The following is a 25,366-nucleotide window of genomic DNA, read 5'->3' on the forward strand; positions in this document are numbered from 1 at the left end:
TAAAAAAAGACAAATTAGCATTAGCCAGCACTGTTTCCACAATAGAGCGTATGCGTGTGACATCATCGTCAAACCAGGAAGTTATGCAGGAACGCCTACTGAGTGGAAAAAAAACTGCTTTCTGGCCTTGACAGCCCAGAAATCCACACAGAGAAGTCCTGTCTGATTGCATTAAACAACGTTAAACACTGTTAAACTCACTTTGCATGTTGCTTTGCCACTCTATTTGCCACTTGATGTGCCATTCACTTTAAGCATGCGCATACACCTCTATTCTCATGTGACAGAAACATAAACAACCATTTCCAAGTGACCAACAAACCCCCAGATGAGCCACACTATAAAGCAGCACAGTAGTGATTGGTTTGCTCGCATTTCCAGCCGTCCAGCCCCTCCAAATAGCTGTCCGTCGAGGTCCAGCAGAGTTCCGTTGCGGAGGCTTTCCGTCCCGTTCCCCAGCTCCTCTCTGAGGAGCTGCTCCTGCTGGAGCAGCTTGGAGATGAGGCTATTGAAGCGGTTCTCTGTGGTGGGGATAATCTCAGAGGAGGGTGTGGTCAGGTTAAGCTCTCCGGGGTCCACGCACGTGCCGTTCCATTTGTTGAAGACGACCTCGGCGAGGTCCAGGCCCGCCACGGAGGAGGGCGAGGCGCAGGGTATGTCCCGCACGAGCTTGTAGTTCTCCATCCAGTCCTTCAGCCACTCGAGAGAACAGTCACACTCCCAGGGGTTCCTGAAGAGATAGAGGCGCCCCAGGAAGTAGATTGGCTGGAAAACCGGGAAGGGAAGGATGGTGAGGTTGTTGCTGTTCAGATGGAGGGTTATCAGGCTGGTCAGGTTCTCGAAAGAGCCCTCCTCGATGAAAAGTATCCGGTTCCTGTCCAGGTAGAGGACCTCCAGCTCCGCCAGGTTACAGAACCAGTGCTTAGACACATTGAGCAGCAGGTTGCCCCCCAGGTTGAGCGTCTTGAGGCGGGTCAGGCCTTGAAAAGCAACCCGTGGCAGGTTAACCAAAACATTGTCATTGAGATAGAATTGCTCTAGCTGCCCCAGGTCTTGGAAGGAATGCTCATGGATGGTCATGATAAGGTTCTCCTGGAGGTTCAGGTACCTGGACAAATGCGAGAAGGGAAATAAAGACACGGGCAGAGTTCAATGGAACTATAAACAAATGAGTTTGACTGTAGAAGAAACATTTTTTTAATGCCGCATTCTGGCTATACACACATTCCATTCTCTGTGTCACCTACTTGAGTCTCATAAGGCCCAATAAGGAGTTGTATGCAACTGCCTCTATCTTGTTCCTCTCCAGGTAGATATGGGTGAGGTTCTCCATTCCCCTGAAAGTCCCAGGGATCCTGCGGAACATGTTCTGGACACTTAATAGCTCCTTGAGTGCAAATTGCTCGAGGAAGAGGCGGTCAGGGAGGCTAAACAGGTTACACTGAGAGAAGTCCACCTTCACAAGCTTCTTCAGCCCTTGGAAGGTGCGTGTGTGGAGGTAGCTGATGTAGTCATTATGGGCAAACGTCAACTCCACCAAATTTGACAGGCCCTGCAAGATAAAAGTTGGGATATTGTGTAATTGCATAGGGCATTTTGAGTCTCACACATAATACCATAATATACCACCTGGAGTGGTAAAAGAAAATTCCCATATATAATTTCCCATTTTTCTCTGGCCATCAAATCTCAACAGAGTGGATATAATGTGGCGAGACAGCAAATGTAGTATTCTTAATCTGGGGCTAATCTATATCTGGTGTAAATTCAGACCTTGAAGGCTCCTGGTGTAATAAAGGAGATGTTGTTGTGGTCCAGGGTGAGTTTCTTGAGCGAGGGCAACGTTCCGAAAGCCCTTTCCGACAGGAACTTGAGACTGTTTTTGTCCAGGTTGATGGAAGAGGCCTCGCAGGGAAACTCTCTGGGCAGTTCACTCAGGCTCAATCGGTCACACAGCACACCGCAGCTCTTCTCCTGGGTGCAGGTGCATGAGGCTGGACACGCACGCACACATGCCCACAGTGTCAACGCAGCCTGGGGCAGCAGGCACAGCAAGGAGACTGAAAGGAAGAGACAAGGGATCAAAGTCATACGATTTGTCACACGTTACCGCAGTGAAATTTGTTCTCCGCATCTGACCCATCTCTTGGAGCGGTGAGCCGCAGCCAAGGAGCGGTGAGCTGCAGCCGTGCCGAGCTCGGGAATAATTTGATTAGTAGATTTGACGCCCCAAACCAACCCTTTGATGCGGAGTGCCAAGCATTTTTACAGTCTTTGGTATGACCCGGCCGGGGATCGAACCCCCGGCCTCCCAGTCTCAGGGCGGACACTCTAACCCAGGGTTCCCCAATACATTTTCCTCAAGGGCCATATTTTGACTAGCGTACCAGGCTGGGGGCCGAGTCTGCACGCGCGAGGTCGAGGTGTTGCCCTGAAAATTCATTTTCAGGGCAAGACACCATTTGAAAAGGATGCCCAGTTTGACATGCATAGGCTACTGACCCCCATTTAATGCCATCATATGGGATGAATTATGTCCTGGCCATATATGGAGCGTGTCTTGAGTGTCCAGGGTTTGATGAGGTCAGATCAACATATGGAATGTCAGAACAGGTCAGCTCCATATATGGAGTTAAGCGTTTGAAGTCAGATGTAGAGTTGCTGGCCTGCTTCATATATGCAGATCTAGTTAGATGAGGTCAGTGTCGTGATCTTCATAATGGGATGGCCATATATGGTGGTGCGACGTGTCACGAGGCATGATGTTACAAGGCGTGACCATATATCGTGATGTGACATATATCGTGATGTGACTGACGGACGGGAGACGCAGGTTTCCATAGTAAATGTGACTACAGTCGCAATAATTACCTGTATACTTCGTCAAGAATCGTCATACAATCTACAAGGTGAAAATGCACTGTGAACTAACTATTTGAGCTATTTTTGAATGATTTTGAAAATATTTCTACTAGCAGCTGGAGGGCATAGTGGAGTAATGATTTGATGTCTGATCACGTTGACTGGCGGGGTTGATGGGCTATTTTCAGGGTCAACGGTCTATTTCCCAGCTGCTAAACGTGGTGAAATGATGGTGTGATTAAGAAAGAACAGCTTACACTAGAGATTAGCCCAACAACAATAGCCATTGTCTGCACCTGGGATTTCATCCTTCAGTCGTTTCATGTTAACACTGGAGTTGGGAGCCCTGCCTTTTAATTTGATCAATCTCTCAATCTCTCTAGACATGAGCCCTCATTTCAGTCACATTTTAATCTTAATATTTTCTTCCAACAGAGACATGTTTATTTGGTTCTGGTCAACGATAACAGTGGTGGGGAAATGGTGCAAACAATTAATTCCAAGGATCAGCGAAGCATTACCATCAGTATATGGAACATAACACTTTATTTTTCATGGGGAACTTTACTTTGCCACATTCCCTGACCCTCAACAAAATGTAAAACCAAACCTTTGTCTCACAGCCTTAAGAACCTTTTCTCCATTTAGGCCTGAGGCAGTCTTGCAGTTGACAAAAGAGCATCTGTTGAAAAGCAGTGTGGATTGATACTAACCAGTGAAAGCAATGAGAGTCATCCCTGTAGCCTCTCATCTGGGACATGCCAGGATTAAAGGAGATCTGGAATGACATAAAGCACAGTGGCACTTCTGATTAACTGTGACAATAATTGTGAATTATCTAAATGTATTAAAAGGGCCTTTTGCTTGGGAATCACAAGTTCTAGCCAAGGCCCATGATGTAGAATTTCAGTAACATGGGAAGTTCGCACTGCCACTTGCTATTGTAAATATTACTAACCCTTTTAATAGTGGTAAATTCATTATGAAACCTTACATTATGCAATAAATGATCTGCGCAATCAAATCAGAATTAAAATTATGTAAACAACTTCTGAAGCTAAAAACATGTATGAACGAGGCTCTACAATACATGGACACAAGAGTGGGCACTACGGAGGAATAGGGCACCCCCACCTCGATTGGCTATTTTGTCCAAAAATGTTAAAAAGATATTTGAAAACTGGTCTAAAATAATAGTATACATGTGAACATGCACATTACATCATTAGCAGACATAATTTTATCCTTCAACTTCTTGTTTATGATGCAAAATGACTGGATATACAGGTTTTATAGCAAATTGTAGAAATATTAGACCTAAATTGTCGAATGTTAAGCATTCTAATCATATATACTTTACTTTCATTATCCAAATATTTTACATTTTGGGAAAACATTGCAAACACATCCTTCCTTAGTGCCCACAATACCTACAGAAAAATATATTATAATATATTGGTTTTTCTACTATGAGTGTAGCACTGAATCTAGTTTTATTTTACGCAGAACCTCTTCTCAGGTTGTTTGATGACAAAACCACCCAGGATCTAATGCTAAACTGAAGTATTGAGGGAAAGCACTGCAAAGCAGAATGCCTGCAACACTGCAGATTAAAAGGGCTTCAAAACAGTTTAATTGTAAAATCACAAAATGAAAGAGAAATTGAGAAACATGCGCTTACCTGTAGATCATACCTGACAATTGTGTCCATGTGTTACAAAAGTCAATGTCCAAATGTGTCCGTCACAACTCACTCTTCACAGCATAACTGAACAAGCTCACTGGATGTGTGATTGACACAATTTTCATGTGCGAGAGAAAAGTGTGCGCTTCAGCTACTGTATGAGCAGTTGGTTTAGGGTCAGGGTCGAGGCTGTTTCATCATTAACACACACACACACACACACACACACTTTCAAAAAAGCCATCTCTTAATGGTAGCCAAATCCCCTGGATGGAGAGATGAAGGGAGATGGGCGGTTGCCGGGATTAAAGGCGTAAAGCAGCACTCGGATCAAGGAAAACACCAGAGGCAGGCCTGGAACTAAAACACACAGTACTCAGATTACTGTGCCATCCAACACACACACACACACACACACACACACACACACACAGTTCTCTTGGAAATGTTTGAGGAGCCAAACAAAAATATTTTTTACTCTTACTGCATACCTGTACACAAAACATAACGATAAAGGCCATACACATTCATTTTGACCCTGACAAACATGGACAGAGGGAACTATGGATCGAGGATCGAAAAGTACATCGACAGTTTGTCAATAACGAGATGAGAGTGGTAGTAGTTGAAAGCAGTATCTAGGCCACGGTTAACATTATTGCAGCCATCATCTCTCTAGATTGACTGAACATATTGGGCTATAATCTTGTTTAAATGCCATGAAATGGACATCTTGGCAACTCTGGGTGTAAAACATTACCATAAGTAAAAAGAAAATACACAAAATAATCACATGTGATTATAGGGTTTTGCAGTGTACAAACAAGTCCAAAATAAATCAGTCAGGAAAGAATGGCCCCACTTTTTGATACAGACACATTAAATTATGCAACTGATGTTAAATGGTTTTCAGGGATTATGAGTCCTACTCAACACAGTGGTGCAAGCAAAAAATAAAAAGATTTGTGTTTACTATAAACCAGGTGGGGGAACACACTGTTGTGGCACACATACCGGGAGAGGCCCGCTCTTCATGCTGAAAAAGAATACTTGCCATGTATATTTTACCAATATATATTTAATGGCCTCTTACAGAACACCCTATTCAATCCCCCTCACACTTCTTCACGGGTTCTCAATCAGCAGTGGTTACATTTAAGCAATTGTTTTACGGCAAAAGGTGCAGAGCATCAATATCAATTGATCATGTGATTTTGCTCCTGGCAAAATAAAACCATAGACAGTTGGGTTTACAAATGAAATCTTTATATATTTTCAAAACAACAAATCTAAGCCAAATTAGATTTTGCTGCCTATCCACCATGCAGCCACAGAAGGCATCAGCGTGCCTGCTACATCAGTGTCCTTTGCACATCTACAGTAAACATGCTTGATTTTTCCAGATACTTTTGCATTCAAACTTTATTTTGGTAAAATCATACAATAAACGCACAGCTGAGTATTTCCCATGCAGTGCATTAGCCTCTAAGCTAGTACAGAAAGCAAAGTCTACATCTACAGAGCTCTGGGTTCTCCTTTTAAGCATGGAGCAAGTCTTGGGCAGAGCTCTGCCTTGCACAGCCTGTGCAGTGCACAGAGCTCACTTCATCCCACACAGCAGTACAGGGCTGCCATATATATATCACCATTGCAGTGGAGACCTGCTCCATACCCAGGGAGAAATCAAGAGATGCCATATATGCAAATGCAACAATAGAGAATAAACCACATGTTTGTTTCTTAAAGATTGCCATGTGCCAGACATTCACTGGAGAAAAATAATTATCAGGTCAAATTAGAGTAAAGAATCATAAACTATGCACACACTTGGAGAATCCGAACACTTCTGCACTGATACGCTTAGGAAATTTGCTCTTTTGACAACTTTATTCCAAACCTTGGCATGTTTGTTCCAACCATTCCAAATTTGACGGCCAATTGGGAATCTAATAGATGCTTGGCCCTGAGGAGGCCTTGAAACAGCTGTGGATATTATTTACTGAGTCCAATGCGTCTTAAACATTAAAAAGCTCACACTACCCCGAAATATATAAATTTCACGCATACAGGTGACATTCAACATTCAAGTGCCAGTGTTTTTGTACTGTCTTTTGGTCAAGTTTCTGAAACTTCCAAAGAATCACTTTGAGGCTTACAAAAATAAATATTTGTCAAAAATGCTTAATAAATTACACAAAACTAGCAGCAAAAGTAGAATCTAGAAATCTGTGTGCAAATGGCTAAATTCCCCAACTGCTAAATCCCCTGGTCCCAAATAAATCCTGGTCTAACGTTGAGAACCCTTCCCCTTTGTAAACAAGCTGCGTTTTTCACAATCTCCTCACACACAATATTTGGAAGCTTAAGGACACATATCCAAGACATCTATATAAAACTCTAGATGTGCAATAAAATAACTTCTGTAAAACTCGATGGGCACGACGTACAAGGGCCTACAGACCTAAATCAAGTAGCACCATTCAATCTCAAAGTTCTCAAACACTGTCAGTGCATCCGCTTTTAGTTCAATTTCTAAAAAAGTTTTCAAGGCACAACACACCTGAGGAGAAACACTGAGCACTCAAGGTTGAAATGCCCAACTCCCTCCTCCTCTCATTGGCTGCTCCTCTTTCAGAGGAAAAGCCTGGTCTGGCTAAATTGAGCCAGAGCAATTTTTTTATACAAGTCTGAGCAGATGAACCCCCAGAGGAGTTGACAGTACTCGTGTCCTCATTAGGAAGTGGACACTCTCGCCTATCTTTGGCCACCTCCACAGTTAGAATGTGCAGCAATAGAACCCAAAGCCACTGACAAATGGTGCACTGTAAACTGCGCCCCACGCCTAGTCCCCCCTCCCCCCACCCCCCTCCCTCCCTCCCTCCCCATAACCCCAGTGGTCGGAGTGCTGATCTGCTCTGCTCCGGCCTTTGCTGTTTGCTGAACTGATAAACCTCAGTGATCATTCTAATGTCTGTCTCTTAAAGATGAACCATGCCTCCAACGCAGCTTGAAAAGAGAAAACGTTTGTAATTAAGTTAAGCCTCAGTTCACGTCTTTTCTCCTTGACCAAAAAACAAAACACTAGCATGCGTAGAATACCGTATGGGCCTTGCGGTTAATGGTAGAATCGGCAAACGCTAACACCCCGCTATGCCCTCCCGATGCCGCCGATGCTGTGGTCCTTATGCAGCCATTTTGAACTTCACTTTCAACATGGCAGGCATTTTTTGTTTTGATACCTATTTGTAAAGAAACATTTCATAAAAATCAAAAAACTGACTCAGTTTTTCAATTGTGCATGTATGCACTTAAAATGTCTCAAGTAAAAATAAAAACAAAAAACACCGCCCACTTAATGTAGCTAGCACTTTGTTAACATACTAGCTGCCGTAACACTGTCAAGTCAATTGGGAAATGTGGAGTAACAAGTTCCAGCATCGATTATTCTTGTTTAAACCTCAGCGAGTGTTGGCACTGAGCTTAATGACTTTGTTGATTAAGATCACAATAGGAATGGCTATTTCAAAGACTACCATGTCCATAAAAGGAGCCTGTCCAGGATAGAGTGAGCGAAAAAACCAAAACAAACAAAAACAAAACAAAACAAAAAAACAGTAAACAAACTCTTTTGTCCCTTAAGTTTAGATTATGGTTTCTTCACTGAGAATTGTCCCCAATGGAATCAGACAGTGATGGCTCCGTTAGCTGTTTGACTGTAGAAAAAGGCTACATGATGTCCCTGCAATAAATTTGAAGTTCAAATGGAATCATGCCTCGCACGAGCCACAACACCCCAGTGTTTGCCAAGGTTTGATTAAGTACAAGCTGATTTTACATTTCTAATGCTTTTCACCAAATAACAAAATAACAATACTACCAAATTCAGAGCTCTTGGCCAAGTTCATTTGGTGAAATGACAACATAGATTTCCTGTTTAAATTCAAAAGGCACAGTACATTAACATACAAGTGATCCTCAGGTTATTCAATTAGTTGTTGGTTTTTTCCCCCCAGAAAGACAAAAAAAAAAAAAAAGTATAGTATTTCTTTTACAATAAGTCCGAGGTTGCTATCGGACAACGCATGTCAGCATCCATGCTCACTCTCTATAATGAGGTGTGCAAATCTCTGCAGTCTCCAGTGGGTTCGCGCGTGCATGTGACGTTCCTTTGCATCGCGCTGCACTTCTGTTTTGTAAGAAGTCATGGGCAGAGAATCAGGGTTGGTAATGTACTGTGTGTCAGTGAAGCTACACAGGGGTAGGGGGGATTGTTATTGTCTGGCTAAAGTTAACATGTGGTTTCCATGGGGTTGGCATAGCAACCTATTCCTATGGCGACTAGTTGCCCCACCAGTCCTGCCCCACACTTCCAGAGTGGCTGTAGTTTCCACCGTAGCCATCATTGCCGTAAAAGTTGCCGCCACCACCACCAAAGCCACCTCCACCTGAGAAGAAAAGGGACAGAAGTCAGTCGTCAACCCAGGAAGTGATGGGGTTGTTAGACCCTCAAAAAATGCAGGCAAAAATCATTGATTGAGAGTGTTAAAATGCTTATGTGATGAAATATGCAGGGTTTTTATGTGATGTGTGGTGAAATTGCTAAATATGCGCAAACAATATCGCATAATCACGGTTTTCTAGAGGGTCTAGTTAAATGAGTAGATTGAACCGATGCCTCTCTCTCTTTGGGCAGCTGACTGGACTGTGTGAACCGAACAATTCGGACATCTGGTTCAAGTCTTACCTCCACCAAATCCTCCACGGCTTCCTCCATGGCCACTGGATGGGCGCGCGCCGCCACGCCCACCACCGCCACCAAAGCTACTGGGACCTCCTCCAGACGTCTGACGGTAGTCTCTGGCTCCGAAACCACCCGAGAATCTACTATAAAATAAAAAAATACAATTTTATATATAAATATATACCAATGCTTCTCCAGGCAGGCACACATATCTATGTGCCAGTAATTACAAGTAAAAACATTAACAGGCAGGTACCTCTTGGAGCGCCCACGGGTGGTGCACTTATGCTGGTGCTCGTAGGCGAGACTCTCAAGCCACGAGGGAACCTCCTGCTTAGCCTCAACCAGGATGTCCAGCAAATCTTTGGTTATGTTGCTGTTTTTGTCGTTAAAGAACGACGTGGCCAGACCTACAGACATCAATAATTGGGCAATAGTAATGAGACTTTAACAGAAGGACAAAAAAATAGTTTCAAAAGTTGTCAAATCTATTAATAAAGCTATGCTTAAGACTAAATACAAAGAAAGGTGTTCCTTACCAAGGTTGCCCACACGTCCCGTACGGCCGATACGGTGAACGTACTCCTCAATGTCACTGGGCAGGTCGAAGTTAATAACATGTTTCACATTGGAGATGTCCAGACCTCTGGCAGCCACCTAGACAAGGAGATAAAGGAATATATAAAATCATGGTCTGGCTCTGAGACAAGAATGGGAACACTGCTTTTGTGTGGCATTACTTACAGCTGTGGCCACCAGGATGGGGCACCGTCCAGAGCGGAACTGATGCAGAGCCTCCTCTCGGTCTCTCTGGGAGCGGTCTCCATGGATACTGGTGCAGGCATAGCCCTCCCGGTAGAGGAAGTCCTCCAGGGAATCTGCACCCTTCTTGGTTTCCACGAACACCAACGTCAGGGATTCTTTAACTACAGGCAGGCAGAGAGAAGAGCAAGTGTGAACCACTTGAGACGCAGCCACAGCACTGCAAATGCTGCTTGATTACATACAAGAGATGGAAGCAGGAACATAACAAAGTCCTCATACTACAATGCCAGCTGCTGGGAGCCCATGGAGGAAAATAAAATGGCAACTGAAATTGTAGAGTGGGTGCAAAATAAAAAAGCTTTGCATTGACTGACAACCATTAACCTTACTTTAATATACCTTTACAAGCCATTATTTATTATTATATTATATCCATTATAGCAAATATTTGTATATATGAATGACTGTACCCTCACATGGCATCTTTTAAGCTACTTAATCATTAAATATACAGTTAGACATATACATTAATGGCCATCAGAAAAGCTTGAGAAAAAGATGGGAGAGCAGAAGTGGGATGGGCCATTCAAACTTAGTCAAAGCACCCCTGTGACCGCAGCCCAAAACAATGTACATCTCCCAATACATTACAGCAGTGTGGCATAAGTCCCATGGTGTGACTTTGTTTTTTTTTGGCTTTCGCCTTTATTTTATATATTTTTTATAGAGGGACAGACAGTAGGCTGACAGGAAATGGGGAGAGAGATGGGGGAGTGACATGCAGTAAAGGCCGTCGGGATCGGGAGTCGAACCCCCGGCACACTGCCAGACTCGGACTACCGGCCTGGACCGCTGAGCCACAGCCCATGGTGTCACTTTATCTGTGAGCTAGTAATTGGTTGAGACCAGATAGCTCTGGGGGTCGCAGTTTGAGTGGATGTTGAACAGACCCGGTTTTGATGTGGGGAAATTGTGAATGGCGACACTGACAAAGCTAGCCATCTCCAGCAGTCAGTTACCATGGCGATACCTAACGAGTGCTTTAGCCAGGCTGCCCATATCATATCACGTATAAAAAAAAAGGCTGCACCAATATCCGTCTAAATAAAAGCACTGTTGGGAACTGGAGACATCCCAAGCAACTAATGGCAGATTTTCTGAACTTTAAATACGGGTAGCTATGTGGTCCTGAATCTACACTGTTTAATGACAGTATCCTGTTTACTGAGAACTAGCAATATCCATGCCACTATCCAATCTGTAACAGCCATCTAATAGAAACCTGGGCTAAATGGTTTACATTTCAATTTCTGCAAAACAGAAAGCTATATATGCAGACTACATTGATTCACGCGACTGCACTACACCCGTCTTCTCATTTTCAGAACCTCGATGCACAGACTGCCTGACTGAAGCATTTTAAAAATGTGTCAGTCAACAGTCTGTCTCAAGAGACTAGTAATCACTGGTTCTAGGTCCTAATAACGCAAATGAGAAGGTAGAGGGCACAAAACAAAAACTGAGCAGGCATTTTAGTTGGGGAGCAGGGAGTGAATTGTGGAATGTGATATTTCTGTCTTGTGGGTCAGTCATAAGTACAGTATGCTCATACATACCAGGTTTCTCTGGGGCATCTGGAACAGGTTCCGGAACATCAGCGGGAATGACTACCGGTAGATAAAACCAAACAGTCAAGTAAACTTTAGGGGCTACTCAATAAAACTGTAACAGCTTTGATAGATGCAAATGAGAAGAATCCCCTTAAAAACACGACCCAAATGAGAAGAAACCCCTTAAAAAAACTTTGATTAATTATGTCTAGTAAACAGGACAGCTCTTTGCTGTTGGGTTCTAGTCAATTAACCCATTCTTTACCGGGCACCCATTTTGGTGTCAGCATCATGTCATGCTTTAGCTATTTAAAAATAGCAGACCTACAAGCTCATATCGCGCCACCGAGTGGCGCGATACGAGCTAGTAGGTCTGCTATTTTTGAAAAATCAAAGAGCGACTGACATTTTTAGAATCTGATCTCAGGTCAGAATGGGTTCATCAGACCCAGTGTTTGTCTGGCGGAAACCTCGTATGAATCTGATCTCAGGTCAGAATGGGTTAACTTATTTACATTGATGTACATATACACATGTCAATATTAGCTTAGCATAGGCCACACTGACCAAAACTGGATTACATGCTAAGACAAGGTCTTTATTTGTTGAAAGGATTCTGTCATGTTTGTCTCACCTGTGGCATTTAGAAGGTCTAAAAGGAAGGACCTTTTATCACTTTCCTCCACCCAGACCACCTTCTGGGTGATATTTTCAGAAGTGGAGCCAACACGACCTACAGCCAGGAAAATGTAGTCCTCAAGGAAATCACGTGCCAAGATCTAAGTCAACAAACAAAATCAAGGTTTTCAATTAACCCGGTAACGGTGCAATGCATGTCTGTCCGACTGCCTATGTTAAGAAATTGTTAAGAAATTATTCAATTAAACTTAACAGTTAATTCATCAAAAATACTGTGGTTCTATCATGGGGTGGTTTTCTGCGCACGTGTGTGGCCGAGGAACGCATGTGGGCTGGTAAAGAAACCACCCCGGTACCGCACCCCGGTAGCCACAGAAACGCCTATGCTTTTGCATTTGATGTGACGGACTAGTCGGTGCACATTTTAATTTTATTCCTCATAAGATGCCATTGCCTGGCCCTGTATCTCAAATGGTAAATTGTAGATTTTTACTTTACTTTTAAAACATCGATTATCAAGTAACCGGCTAAATGTCCGATAAGGTTATCAATTAATTAATCGATAATCGACATGCCTATTCTCAAGATACACTAGATAATTAATAGAAGGATTATTTGCCCATCTATGTACCTGGATCTCCTTGGGGAAGGTGGCACTGAACATCATGGTCTGGCGCATGCCTTTAGGTGGCATTGTATCCTGCTCCACGATACGTCTGATTTGGGGCTCAAAGCCCATGTCCAACATACGGTCAGCCTCATCCAGCACAAGGTAGCTGCAGGGAATTACACAAACAATATATTAAGACCCAGACACTGGACTACATATTTGATTGCGCAGGTGTAATGTAGACTTAAAAGAAATGCTGAACTGATGGCCTAACTAGCCCCAGACCGATGTGGCTCGTCTCCTAGCAGTATAAGCACATTTTGATGAAAGACCTAGACCCACTTGCAGTAATCCAGACCGATCTTGCCCCTCTCCATCATGTCCACCAGACGCCCTGGTGTAGCCACCAGTAGGTGGCAGCCCCTTTCCAGGTCCCTGATCTGTTGGCCAATATCAGCGCCACCATACACCACACAGGGACGCACCTTGGAGCGATAGGCAAACTAAAGAATGGGGAGGGAAAAGAAACATATTTAGGTTTTAAGCTACACACACCCGTTATGACAAACTGTTTGTGCATAGTGTCAGGCAGCACCCATTCTGAACGGGAACCCATTTTGGTGTTGGCATCATGTTATGCTTTAGCTATTGAAAAATAGCAGATCTACAAGCTCATAGCTACGAGCTTGTAGGTCTGCTATTTTTTGAAAAATCGAAGAACGACTGACATTTTTTAGAATCTGATCTCAGGTCAGAATGGGTTAATCAGACCAGTGTGTGTCCAGTGGAAACCTCGTATGAATCTGATCTCAGGTCAGAATGGGTTAGCTTAGTGTCAGGCAGCAGTATACTTAGCTTACCTTTCTCGCCTCATCGTAGATCTGCAAGGCCAACTCTCTGGTAGGAGCCAGAACCAGGGCGAGGGGGTATTGCTTACGGCGGCCATACTTTCCATTCTCCTGGAGATTAAGAGGGAAAAATTGCGTCAAAACGATATCATCGGAAGACAAATGAAGGATAATGCGTTTAATAACAGATTAATTTCCGTACACCACTGTTCTTCTGCGCGGCTTCTCCAGGCCCATCACAGTAGATCTGACTCAGCACTGGTAGCAGGAACGCAGCAGTCTTACCAGAGCCTGAAATACAGCATGGGATGAGTCCATTAATTATTCAAACACCACCTAAATATAAAACACTAACAAGTAATTACTACGGCACAGGAATTGTTCCAACAGACATATTTTGGTATCCATACAGTGTGTATAGAAAAGCACCTAGAGGCTGAGCTTAATACCATGCCTACTAGCCTGTGACCCAAGCAATGAATCCACATGCCACATGCCACATTTAATATAGCAGGTGAATTAGTACCAGCTAGAGCCCTGCACGGGCCTAAAATATAGGCCCGTGCCCGGCCCGGGGCCCGTGGAGTTAAGGCCCGTCCGGCCCTAAGCCCGTTGGTAAAGTTCAGAAACGGCCCGGGCCCTGCCCGGAAGCCCGACATTTTTATTTAATATTTCAAGCATGCGTGCCGCCGCCGCGGTCGCTCTATTGGTGCACGGACGCAGCAGCTACTGACTCACAGCTGCACTATATCGCTCTGATAAACCCACATTAAGGAACAAGAAGTCAATAACACAGACGTCACACTAAGAAGTAGCCTACTTAAATATAGTTTTATACAGTAGCTGCTGCACGTGCACTGTCAATCAGCGCAAGGCGTTGTGAGCTTGCAGATAGGCTATCGCGGACTCACGCTGCATTATAAAACCCAGAGTAGACGGACAATAATAAGGACAATAATAAGAACACTTACGTTTTGTATCTGCAGTTTCTGCAATGTACAAATCCAACTTTGTTTAGTGTGGTAATAATGCTCCCGCAGTATTTAATGTTTTTTTTGCGGACCTCCTGAGATGAATTCTGCCAGAGAGCCGTAGCCTATAGGCTACTTATACTCGGTGTGTGTGTGTGTGTGTGTGCGTGTGTGTGTGTACAGCTGCGCTGCACAATAATTAGGAGAGAGAGAGGACGAGAGTTTATAAGCGCGGAGCGAGAGAGATATAATGTAAAATACGTTGTTTCAAAGTCTTTATAGTTTTGACCAGATTTTTGTGCGCTTGCCTTGTGGCTTGTGAGTGTGTGCGGACACTGAGGAGGAGTTATTGTCACGTCACTATGGAGCATGTTGCCACGCTGCTGAAGCAAGTCCAGTCTGGGTGAAATTCACATCGGAAAATTAATATAACGGCGCGTGAGCCCGCCCGGCCCTGGGCCCGTTGGGCAGTGACAAAGTCGGCCCGGGCCCGGCCCGTTTTGGTGGGCCGGGCCGGGCCCAGTTGGTACCCGACGGGCTTGCAGGTCTCTAGTACCAGCAAGTGAAAAATCATGAATGTGACAAGAGACTTTCTTGTATCAGGTATACAACGAGAAGGTATGCATCATGTTTACAAGTCTAACTCACCAGTCTGGGCACAAGCCATCAGGTCCCTCTTACTCTTGATGATGGGGATGGCATGTTTCTGGACCGGAGTGGGCCGAGTGTACTTTGTCAGATTTATGTTGCTCATGACGATCTCCCCCATGTCCAGATCATGGAACTAAATCATAAGCACAAACATACATCAGTATAACAGACTTATCGTTCCACGTCAGTGTTCACCCTACATGCACCCAATGCTGCTCCTGAAATAGGACAGTCGCTGTTGGTTTTTATTTATAATTTTACAAAGAAGGAAAGGAGAGGGCTCTGCTTCATATCCAGGTCAATTCACACCTGTAAGTAAAGCATAAACAAGAAACTTTGCACTTACCCGATAAGATTAGAACAATTATAATGAACGCAATGTAGACAAAGATTAAGCAAGCAATGCCGATTAAGTATTAGCATTAGTTAAAGGAAAATAGTCCTGCCTTGTCATGCAAGTATCACACAGTAACACATGATTCCCTCACAGATGTTAACCTATGGTTACTTGGCTAGGGATAGGGTTAAACAAACATCATAAACGTAAGATATTATTAGTGTGGTTGCCTATCTAAATTACATATTGTGATGTCACTGTATATTTTACAATCGTATGAGTGCAAAAAAGTGTATCCTGTGGGATTATATATATAGGCAAGGGGTGTTATCATCGTCCAATCAGAGGAGAGAAAAAAGACCAATAACAATAGTCTTTCGGCAATTACAAAAGTGTACTTTCAGAAATCTTGAGACCACTCATAACGGACATGTGCATTGTGCACTGCTCATTACTGTACTTGGACCTCAAGGGCACTTCTGGTGCTGGCAGAAACCACCCAGAGGGGTGTGCTTCTGCAAGTGTCTGTAAAAAAACAACATGAAAGCTAAACTTCACCTGTGCTGCTACCTACACCTCTATCCTCGATTAAACATTGCACTTAGATCAAACCCACCAAGGAATAAAGCGATAGTACTGGAAATGTATCTTTTCAAAATAATTAGAATGCGCAAGGCTGAGTGCACTAGTGCAGGCAGACTTACACTTTCTATGTGTGGCGGGCAGTTGTTTCCAGTGGCCTCCACAGGAATGTCATCATAATTCTCAAAGTTAATCCCAGTGTTGCTCCCGGTGAACAGCTCACTGGAGGGGGAAATGCATATTCACAAAGAAATGTAAGGCCGAAACGCTGATCAGGAAAATGTGTATATATACCATATAAATATCCTATATATACACATTTTCCTGATCAGCATTTTGGCCGTACTTTTCCAGGCGCTCATTGGGTCCTGTGGGTTTGGACCAATCCTCTTCATCTCTGGAGTCCTCCTGCCAGCGGCTGTTTCCCCCACCACCAAAGCCCCCACGCTGGTAACTACAATGCACACAAAAGAAAACACAGTCAACACATGCAATAAAATAAATAAATACAATCTACAGTTTTTAATCAAGTAATTCGCCATTTGCTCAAAGAGGATTCAATTAATTCATAGGAGTAACCACAATCTTGACTCACCTTCCTCTGTTACTTGTCCCACGGTCACTGAAGAAGGCAGACTTTCCCCTATCGTTTCGTCCCCCAAAGCTGTTATAGGCAGCATCCCTCTGAGCTCCGCCTCCTCCCCAGCCACTTTCACCACCTCCAAACGCTGGTATGGAACAGAGAGACAATCAAGGAGCAGCAAAAGAAAAAGCCAGCCCCAAATTTATATTCTTACCTATGACAGAGCATTGCGGTCCCCCTTCCGAGTAGAACTTCACTTTCGTTCAAATCATCCAGCGGTTATTTCGTCTTAGCTGACAGGCAGCAATTGCAGCGAACTGTCAATGTACATAAATTGTCTAAACTACCCTTAATAAAAGTACAAAATCACAGCCGTGTGAAGGACCTGGGGTGGTCCGTGGAACTTGCCCGGTTTTGGCGAGCCGCCCCGTGTCCGAAACGGTCGAGAAATGATAGTTACCGTGTGGGGGTCCCTCTACTGTACTGTACCACCCCAAATTATCATTTAATATATGTGTGTTAGGCTGCGCAACAGTGACACTTGGTTGTGAAAACTAACCAAATGCTATTTTGTGCTCGGACAGCCAGGCAGGCAGGGACAGACCCGTCTATAGAAAAAATAGCTACTGGGGGGTTAGGGTAAAATAATCCATTGTCCATCTAAATCTATGCTACTACTATGGCTACAGTTACAGAGTGGCACAGAAGGCCTCCCCACCTGCATTTTGCATTGGCTGATTAAACGAGCCGCCGCCCCCGTTACCACGGCCGTTACCTCTATCAGTGCGAGGGGGTCCACCACGCCCATTCGTGCGGTTGTCGTGGAACCCGTTGGCTACTCCATTGCTGCGTCCGTCAAATCCAGGTGAATCTTTGGAAAGAGGAGAGAACATAATGAAAAGGGGAGAAGAGTTGTATGAGAGTGTAGAGCTGGTGTGTCAGAAGAAGGGGATACTTTATTGCCCTCAGGGCTGGATTTAGAATGTATTTATCCGTTGGCTAGTGACTACACACAAGTTGACAACTCTAGAATAAAACTGAAGCTAAAGCTCAGCAGAATGATAAGGTTCCTTCCCTATCAAGACATGAGTGACATGTTTCCCATGTTCTCAATGGATCTTTCACCACAAATTAATAAATGCTGTATAATCCAAAAGGCAGGCAGGCAGACGCACACGCAGACACCTAGTTCCCTTAAAGACAAATTAGAAGAATTTGATGGCCTCGCTTAAAAGTCACCATTCAATCAGAGGTATGGTTATTGTCTCCGCCAGGCCGAAAGCGTGGCCGAGACAGTTTTCGCCCCCGTCTGTCCGTGTGGCCTTCCGTCTGTGAGCAGCTAATCTCCGGCACAATTGGACGTCTTGACACGCAACTTTGAATGTACACTGCCTGGAGGCCATAAGTCATAAATTACACGATTTCTCTGCCTTAGACTCTAAGGCAGAGAAATCGTGGAAAATCGTGTGCACAGCTGGGCAGATCGTTGTGGTAATTGTCCCTCTAAGGCTTAGAGGGACAATTACCACAACGATCTGCCCAGCTGTGCACACTGGCTGTATCATCGTTCCCATCATTGGCCACACTGTTATCAGCATGGGCTGGTAGGGGACAATAGACAGTTAGCATCACCAAGGTGAGGCTTGCCTAGTAACAGACTACGCCACAGCAGCATCAGGGGACATTCCCGGGCAAACACATCTAGGCTTAGTTTTGCCTGAACACTGGTTAAGAGGATGGGACCAGGCAGGCATGATGAGGCTGTTCTCAGGTCTGTGATAAGATGATCTAATGTGATCTGTCGGCTAACACATAGGTGCATTCACTGCAGTGCCGACTACAAGTGCACACACAAACACACACAAAGGAAAACACCTTGTAACAGGCACACAACCCAAATGCTTTAAACTGAGCAATGGCGGATCAAAGGCTAACAGGCATTGATAGGCAGCATCTCAAATGACTCCACAACGAACCAGATCATCAAGATTAGACTAGCTCATTCCGTATTCACACTATGCACTGAGGGGGAATAGTTACAAAAGGCATTCCAGAATCACTGCTTCTGCCGGTTATCAATTGGATTCTAGTACAAGAGAAGGGCTAGTTCTACAGTCCAAGCACTTGAAATCAAGCATTTGACAAATGCTAATGTTTCCTGGTCAGTCTGGTTTTGTGCCAGATTCATTCCAATATTTGTTCAAACCAAATAAAACATCTCCTCCAGCCTCAAATTGTGTCCTGTATGTCTAACATTATGCATCTGCCATGGGCAGATAAAACCCATGGGTGGTTCAGAGTGTAACCTGATAAGTGAGAAATGCCTGTGCTGGCATAGGATACAACCTGGCAACAGTTGTAAAACAGTGCTGTGAATTTCTACATTCCTATGATCTGATCAATTATTTCCACAAATAAAAAATTTGAAGTGGTTGAAGAATGGACATGGCTAATAATCACTAGACCAATACCGTCCAAATGCCGATATTGTGACTAACTGTCATTAGTAAGACAGGCATACTATTGGTGCAATGCAGAACCTTCAAAGCACCATGCATCACAAGCAACTAGAAATGCAAGCTTCAACTATGACTGCATTAGACCAAAGTTCCCATACACAAGTATGTAGCCAGCACAAAGCATTTCGTCTACTCACTCATCTAGGCCCAGCCACTTCTATATACTAGGATGAACTGAATCGGTGGCATGACATGCAGGTACATTAAGGTATACCACTATATCTGTTTGGCCAGCCCCCACTGTAGGCATGGTAAAAGGCAAGCTCCTGAGAGGCCAGTCTTGGGTAACCTAAGTAAAGGTAAGGATACAGGCTATAAAAAAACTGTTGTGATTATTGACTAATGCAGTATGGGTGTTGAGGTCGACTAATAAAGGTTTTTACCGGTCCTACAGTCATCCCGTCCAGGAGTATAGTTATGTCTATATTATCTTTGCTCGTGCTCTACCTGCCATAGCTGTGGGTACTGCTTAGAAACACTTCAGAAACATGAACATTTAGTTGTGTGAAAAACGTTCCTGTTGCGTACAATTAACTCATAGACCTCCAGTGCTGTCCGCTACCGCATACAGCACTGTTTCGAAATTTAACAAAAAAAGCAGGTTTAAAGATGCGCTTATGGCGGTGGACAGTGGGGAAATCCAGAAAACAGCCACGCTGAAGCAAGAAATTGGATAATAGCAAAACGATTCTGAATCAATAAAACCCTCAAAAACACAAACCATGTTCCTGGTGCTCCTGGCTTTCAATAAAAACACGTAAAATAAATATAAGTCCTTCTCTCGGCAGTGAATGAGTTCAATAATTAATCCATATTAAAGTGTCAGAGTCCCCTCCAAAAAAAACAAGTTGTAAATGCATATTAAAACTTCATGCATCAGTAATTACTGGCAAATTTTAAGTGGCCTTTAAAATGTTCTTTTTGTGATGACACTCTGGTAACGCTTACATTTAACTTCCTGTTATGTCTAGCATCCTCGCAAAGATAAGCTCATTAATTAACCATGAGACCGTTGTCAAGCTTACATGTAAAGTGTGTGTGTGTATATAAACTAGTCCTTTCCCAATTCACATTGGCTTTTCTGGTGTGTAAATGGCTATTTCATGCATTTGGGAATGCAGGATGCCCTCGGCGAAAGCAGACAGAAGGGACTTACAGAGGTTTACTGGTGCCACAGAATAACCGCACTGTCTACCAGTGGAATAAGCATTTCCTGCTGTGGAATAAGAAAACAGCAAATGGGGAAAAAAGACAGTGTGTAATAGCACAAAGACAGTCAGTACTATGATATTAAAAGTGAAATTTGTGATTGTCGCCAAAGAATTGTATGATATCTCACGAATACTCACACATCTCACTTTAATCTCGATAAGATCAAAGCAAAACTACTTGGGTGTACAGCGCATGCAACAACCAAGACGGGTGGTTGAATAATTTTGGGTATCCCTATGCCTTTATTAGAGCAACAACCTACCACTTCTTGTCCTCTCAATCGAGCCATCATAACTGCCACTCTGAAATCAATTAAGTCAACATCTCCCAAAGAAATCGAATGTTACACTGCTTTAGGCCAATGAATATTGGCCACCTTTCAAAATTTCATTGGTCAACTGAATGTGAGCAACAAGGCCATATCCGGTTCAAGTCTATGCACCCACCACTTGTCCTACTTTACCTGTGCCTATGCAAGCTATGATGCGCAGGCACAAAAAACAAAAGTGGTTTACGTTCCATGTCTGACACAATAACTCAATTTACTCATTCGGCAGTCTTTAGCTCAACAGCAAAGGCAGTGCATCATCCAAAACATGTCAATATGAAGGCACTTCCATTTGCAAGGACAATTTATTGAGTCAAACAAAATCTCAAACCATTTTCTTGACATGGTCTTACATCTGAAGGAGGAATGCCTGAGCATTCGTTCAAGAACAATGTCAACAATGTGACATTTAATAGTTTCTCTTATTGCTACTTTGCTTCACTGTAGACAGAATATAAAGCTACAAGTTAACTATTGTTGATGGTGTGAATATGGCTGTCTGGCAAGATATTAGAGATAAAGCTCACCATTTCTGGAAGCATCTTTGTTCCTCAAGTGAGGTGGAATGTAACGCCCTGGGTTGAGAAAAGAAAACATTTAGTGTTGCATACTGTTCAGCAATATCAAAACAATTGTGTGTGTGTGTGTGTGTGTGTGTGTGTGTGTACAGAAAACAGAGGGTTATATGCTAGATAAAAAATACAATATAACATGAATAATTTATCAAATTCTGTATTATGTTCTGGTTGACAGAACATTTAAGTTGAGAGCAAATGAGGAGAATGTTTACTGGGCATATTTTAATGTATTCCACTTATATCACTTGTAAAGCAAAGACTAGTTCAATACTTACTGCCAGTTCCTCCACCCTGTCCGTCAGCAGAGTTCAAGTCTAGGACAGCAAGCTAGAGAAAAGGAGCCATTTTAGAAAAGTGTTAATTTATTTTGAGCTGCAATGTGTTGGTTCAGAATGACCACATTAACTCAAAACATTAAACAGTGCCGTTTAAATAGCTGGTTAAATGGTTCTTTCAGCTAAACGTATAGTCATGTTATACATTTTTACCCATCAACCAGTTCCAATCATATATTGTTTTGCTTTATTAGTAGGATCAACCATCGCAGATGAATAGGCTTTTGCTGTCTGCATCAAGTAGGCCTAACTATATTACATCTAATCACGTGCCACCTATTTTCTACTATCCCAGACTTGACAGAATGAGTACAAACAAAATTGTTCACACCGACGGGGGAAAAAAGATCAACCAGCGAGCTAAACATAATAGATACCTTCCATTAGCACAAAAACTGTATAGGCCTAAATATATTACTTATTGTCACGCCGGCATGGGGCCAAAGAGGAACTAAATTCGCCGCAACGTTTTTTTCCTGCGCCACGTTTCATGCTCATATGGGCCTAGTAATACCAGAATCTACCTAGGATAAGTCAGCAACGTCACAAACAGTCGGACGCTACTAGTGTAGCCTGTAGCTGAAGCAGGCCTGACGGGACTGTCTGGAGCTCTTCCAACATGAGAATTACGTTACTGACGAATCCTTGCATATGTACTTTAAGGCCTAGCTAAATTATGCTAAGCGAACGCCGGCCGGTATCCAAATGCTCGCGAACGAGACATTAACCCGCTGTGTTTACTATTATTTATTTTTTGAACGAGATACCAACAAACAAACTTATGTGGGATTCGCTGTTTTTAAGTTAAAATGAATCAAATCGCCCATTTGGTTTTTCGACCCAATATCTAGTAAACCAGCTATAATGAGCTCCGCCATCACAAGCTTTTCGACGGCGACACAAGCGCCACCATTTTACCAGTTTACCTTAAAGGTTAATTTTTAAACTTCGCCGCGTGACAAAAACAAACACAATTAATACAACAATAATTTAAAAAGAAAGTTCAATACGTTTACTGTCCAATTATAATAATGCTTGTGCGACCAAGCAATAAGCCGTTAGCCACCACAGCTAGCGGCTTAGCAGCTAGCAAAGCCTCACGACAAGTCGCCTGAGATATAATTTCTTCCGCCGGTTTAAAATGAGTTGTTTTAAAGAGTTATACAAGTTCATATGCAACAGCAAATATAGATTGGAATAAAGTACTGTACTGTGTCGAGCTGTTGAGCTGAATCCCCCTTCTGGCTGTCTTGACCGAGGTGGAATGAAAGACCCAACGCTTGGTTACCGCGAGATAACCCACGCTACACTAAGTTCCAGGCCAAATATCGCGATAGGTTCGTTTTGCAAGGCCAACCTTTCACAGTACACCTTTCAGGCCAAGTTGGCCAACGCAGAAAATACAAGGACTTTTGCAGCTGTTAGATACTGTCTGTAACTGTATGTTGATTTGAACCCAACTTCATGTTTACATGACACATGGATAAAATGAAAGCTCCACATCACTAACTAAATCCTGAAAACACGTATTTCCAGGCCTGTTCCTGCGGCATTAGATTAGAGCTATGGACCAGAGCAAGGCCATGCAGTAGATTGGACAAAACAAAATCATGTACATTTAAAAAATATACTGTATAACAGTATATCCTAAAGTAATAATAATTAAATACCAGAATAAGGTATTTATCACAGTGAGTGACCTGTCTAGATCTAGAACAGTGCTTCTCAAACCACTGCTGTCAAGGACCCCCACATTGATAATTAGGCTGCAGACCCTGATTTGAAAATATTTTGTGCCAGTGAACCCAAGAGAAGATTTTTGTTTAAATAGATATACATTTTTAGCACAGAATTGCTGGCATTATCCGAATGGCCATTCTTATAGGCTTGGCTACATAATCTCTTCTGGCCTGTCTACAGAAATGTATAACTTATTTTGCTGGGGACCCTATGGAAGTCGAAAAACCACTAGTCTAAAATCATGACACCAAACACACCAGCCCATGCACGCAGCACGTGCACACAATTCCTGCTTCCACTGGGCTGCTTGGAAACTGGACAAGACACCTGGTGTGGCTTCACTGGCTTCTGATCGGTTTCAAATGTCCTTAGCCAAAGCTTTACACAGGCCATGTGTATGCAGTGCATTAAAGTCATTTGGGGGGTGGGGTGGGGGGGATGCTATGGTGACCATATGTCACAGGGATCAAGTATACCAGAGGTAATTGGATGGTGGCTTCGGATGCCAACCAGTCTGTGAGGCTCATAATCTCCTAACTCAATTCAATCCATGTACCATCCTATATCATGCAATTGAAGATACAGTTGTTGCCAAACAATCAAATATGGGTGTGAGGCTGTGAGCGGAAGTCAATGTTTCTGAACTTGAAGATCAAGCCCACAACAGATTCATGAGCAAGACTCATCATGCATGGCCCGGGTTTTTTCCTCTCTCTGACTCACCATGAATCACTGAGCATGCAGTGGGAGTATAGTATATTTTATGACGTCATTACTGATTTGACACTGGTATAGTTACACTGTAGTGTACGTGCTTTCAGTATAGGCTACACACCTACTGTATGGAGCCATATTAACACCTGCCTTCTCCAAGAATGTTGTCCAACTGGTTTCTAGTCCCTCCCTGTCCAGCTAACTGTTATATAAGGTGGAAGAGTGTGCCAATCAGCAGAGAGTGCTGGTACCCACACCGGCAAGGCAACCCATGACATTGGACAATGTTGTCGGTGTGGATCTTCTTGTTGCTGGAGTTTAGTGGGCTTTATTTGGATATTTCTAGTTTTTCTAATGCACAACAACATCTTTTCAATTTATGTCTAATTATTATCATCTGTTGTTTTGTTTTTATAGCTTCATTGATGCTTTTGAGGAATGACTTATGGTCCCACCTGCTGGACAAAACAAGACATAATACAACAGATATGTATTCACTTATATGCTGTCATTATATTTGCTGTATTCATTCAATGCCCTCTGTACATTGACACGCTTTATGTTAAATGCTGATCTTCCTTTTCCAGGAGCACTTGGCACCTGCCCACAGAGCCAAAACTACTAGTAACTGGTGTACTGACCATGGTATTACTGTGCTTAACTGACCAGCCAACTGGCTGTTATCAAAGCAAACCTGGGCCTCCATAACATAACATAACATAACATAACATAACATAACATAACATAACATAACATAACATAACATAACATAACATAACTGCTGATCACCTCCATGCCATGCCATGTCCCATTGATGAAATAATTTTTAGTGGTCTCGTAAAATATTCTAATATTTTGAGATAGGATTTTTTGCTGTAAACCATAATCAACCAGATTAAAACAAAAAAAGGTTTTAAACACTTTATGCACAATGAATTGAGAATATATGAAAGTTTCACCTTTTGAATTATATTACGGAAGAAAATGAACTTTTACGCAAGATTCTAATTAATTGAGATGGAGCATAGCCTAGAGAGGACTTAGAATACACACATCG

At 43.0% G+C, this 25,366-nt stretch overlaps 2 protein-coding genes across 2 annotated transcripts; both read right to left on the bottom strand.

Moving 5' to 3' along the window:
• Positions 1 to 276: 276 nt before the first annotated feature.
• Positions 277 to 3,186, bottom strand: nyx (nyctalopin; the record flags this gene model as incomplete). Its single annotated transcript, XM_083776798.1, has 4 exons — positions 277 to 1,108; positions 1,248 to 1,552; positions 1,774 to 2,060; positions 3,159 to 3,186. 4 exons carry the CDS (start codon positions 3,184 to 3,186, stop codon positions 277 to 279), a joined length of 1,452 nt encoding a protein of 483 aa, XP_083632924.1.
• A 2,604-nt stretch (positions 3,187 to 5,790) lies between these two features.
• On the bottom strand, positions 5,791 to 24,447 carry ddx3xa (DEAD-box helicase 3 X-linked a; the record flags this gene model as incomplete). Its single annotated transcript, XM_083776799.1, has 20 exons — positions 5,791 to 8,991; positions 9,291 to 9,430; positions 9,544 to 9,697; positions 9,827 to 9,944; positions 10,032 to 10,213; positions 11,669 to 11,719; positions 12,297 to 12,441; positions 12,933 to 13,077; positions 13,254 to 13,414; positions 13,772 to 13,870; positions 13,962 to 14,050; positions 15,379 to 15,514; positions 16,423 to 16,522; positions 16,647 to 16,754; positions 16,896 to 17,028; positions 17,659 to 17,754; positions 21,470 to 21,517; positions 21,796 to 21,847; positions 23,067 to 23,104; positions 24,435 to 24,447. The coding sequence occupies 20 exons, from the start codon at positions 24,445 to 24,447 to the stop codon at positions 8,885 to 8,887; spliced, it is 2,115 nt and encodes a 704-aa protein (XP_083632925.1). The 3' UTR covers positions 5,791 to 8,884.
• Between the last annotated feature and the right edge of the window lie 919 nt (positions 24,448 to 25,366).

The sequence above is a fragment of the Protomyctophum parallelum genome (assembly GCF_964188405.1).
Source record: "Protomyctophum parallelum genome assembly, chromosome: 11".
NCBI lineage: Eukaryota > Metazoa > Chordata > Actinopteri > Myctophiformes > Myctophidae > Protomyctophum > Protomyctophum parallelum.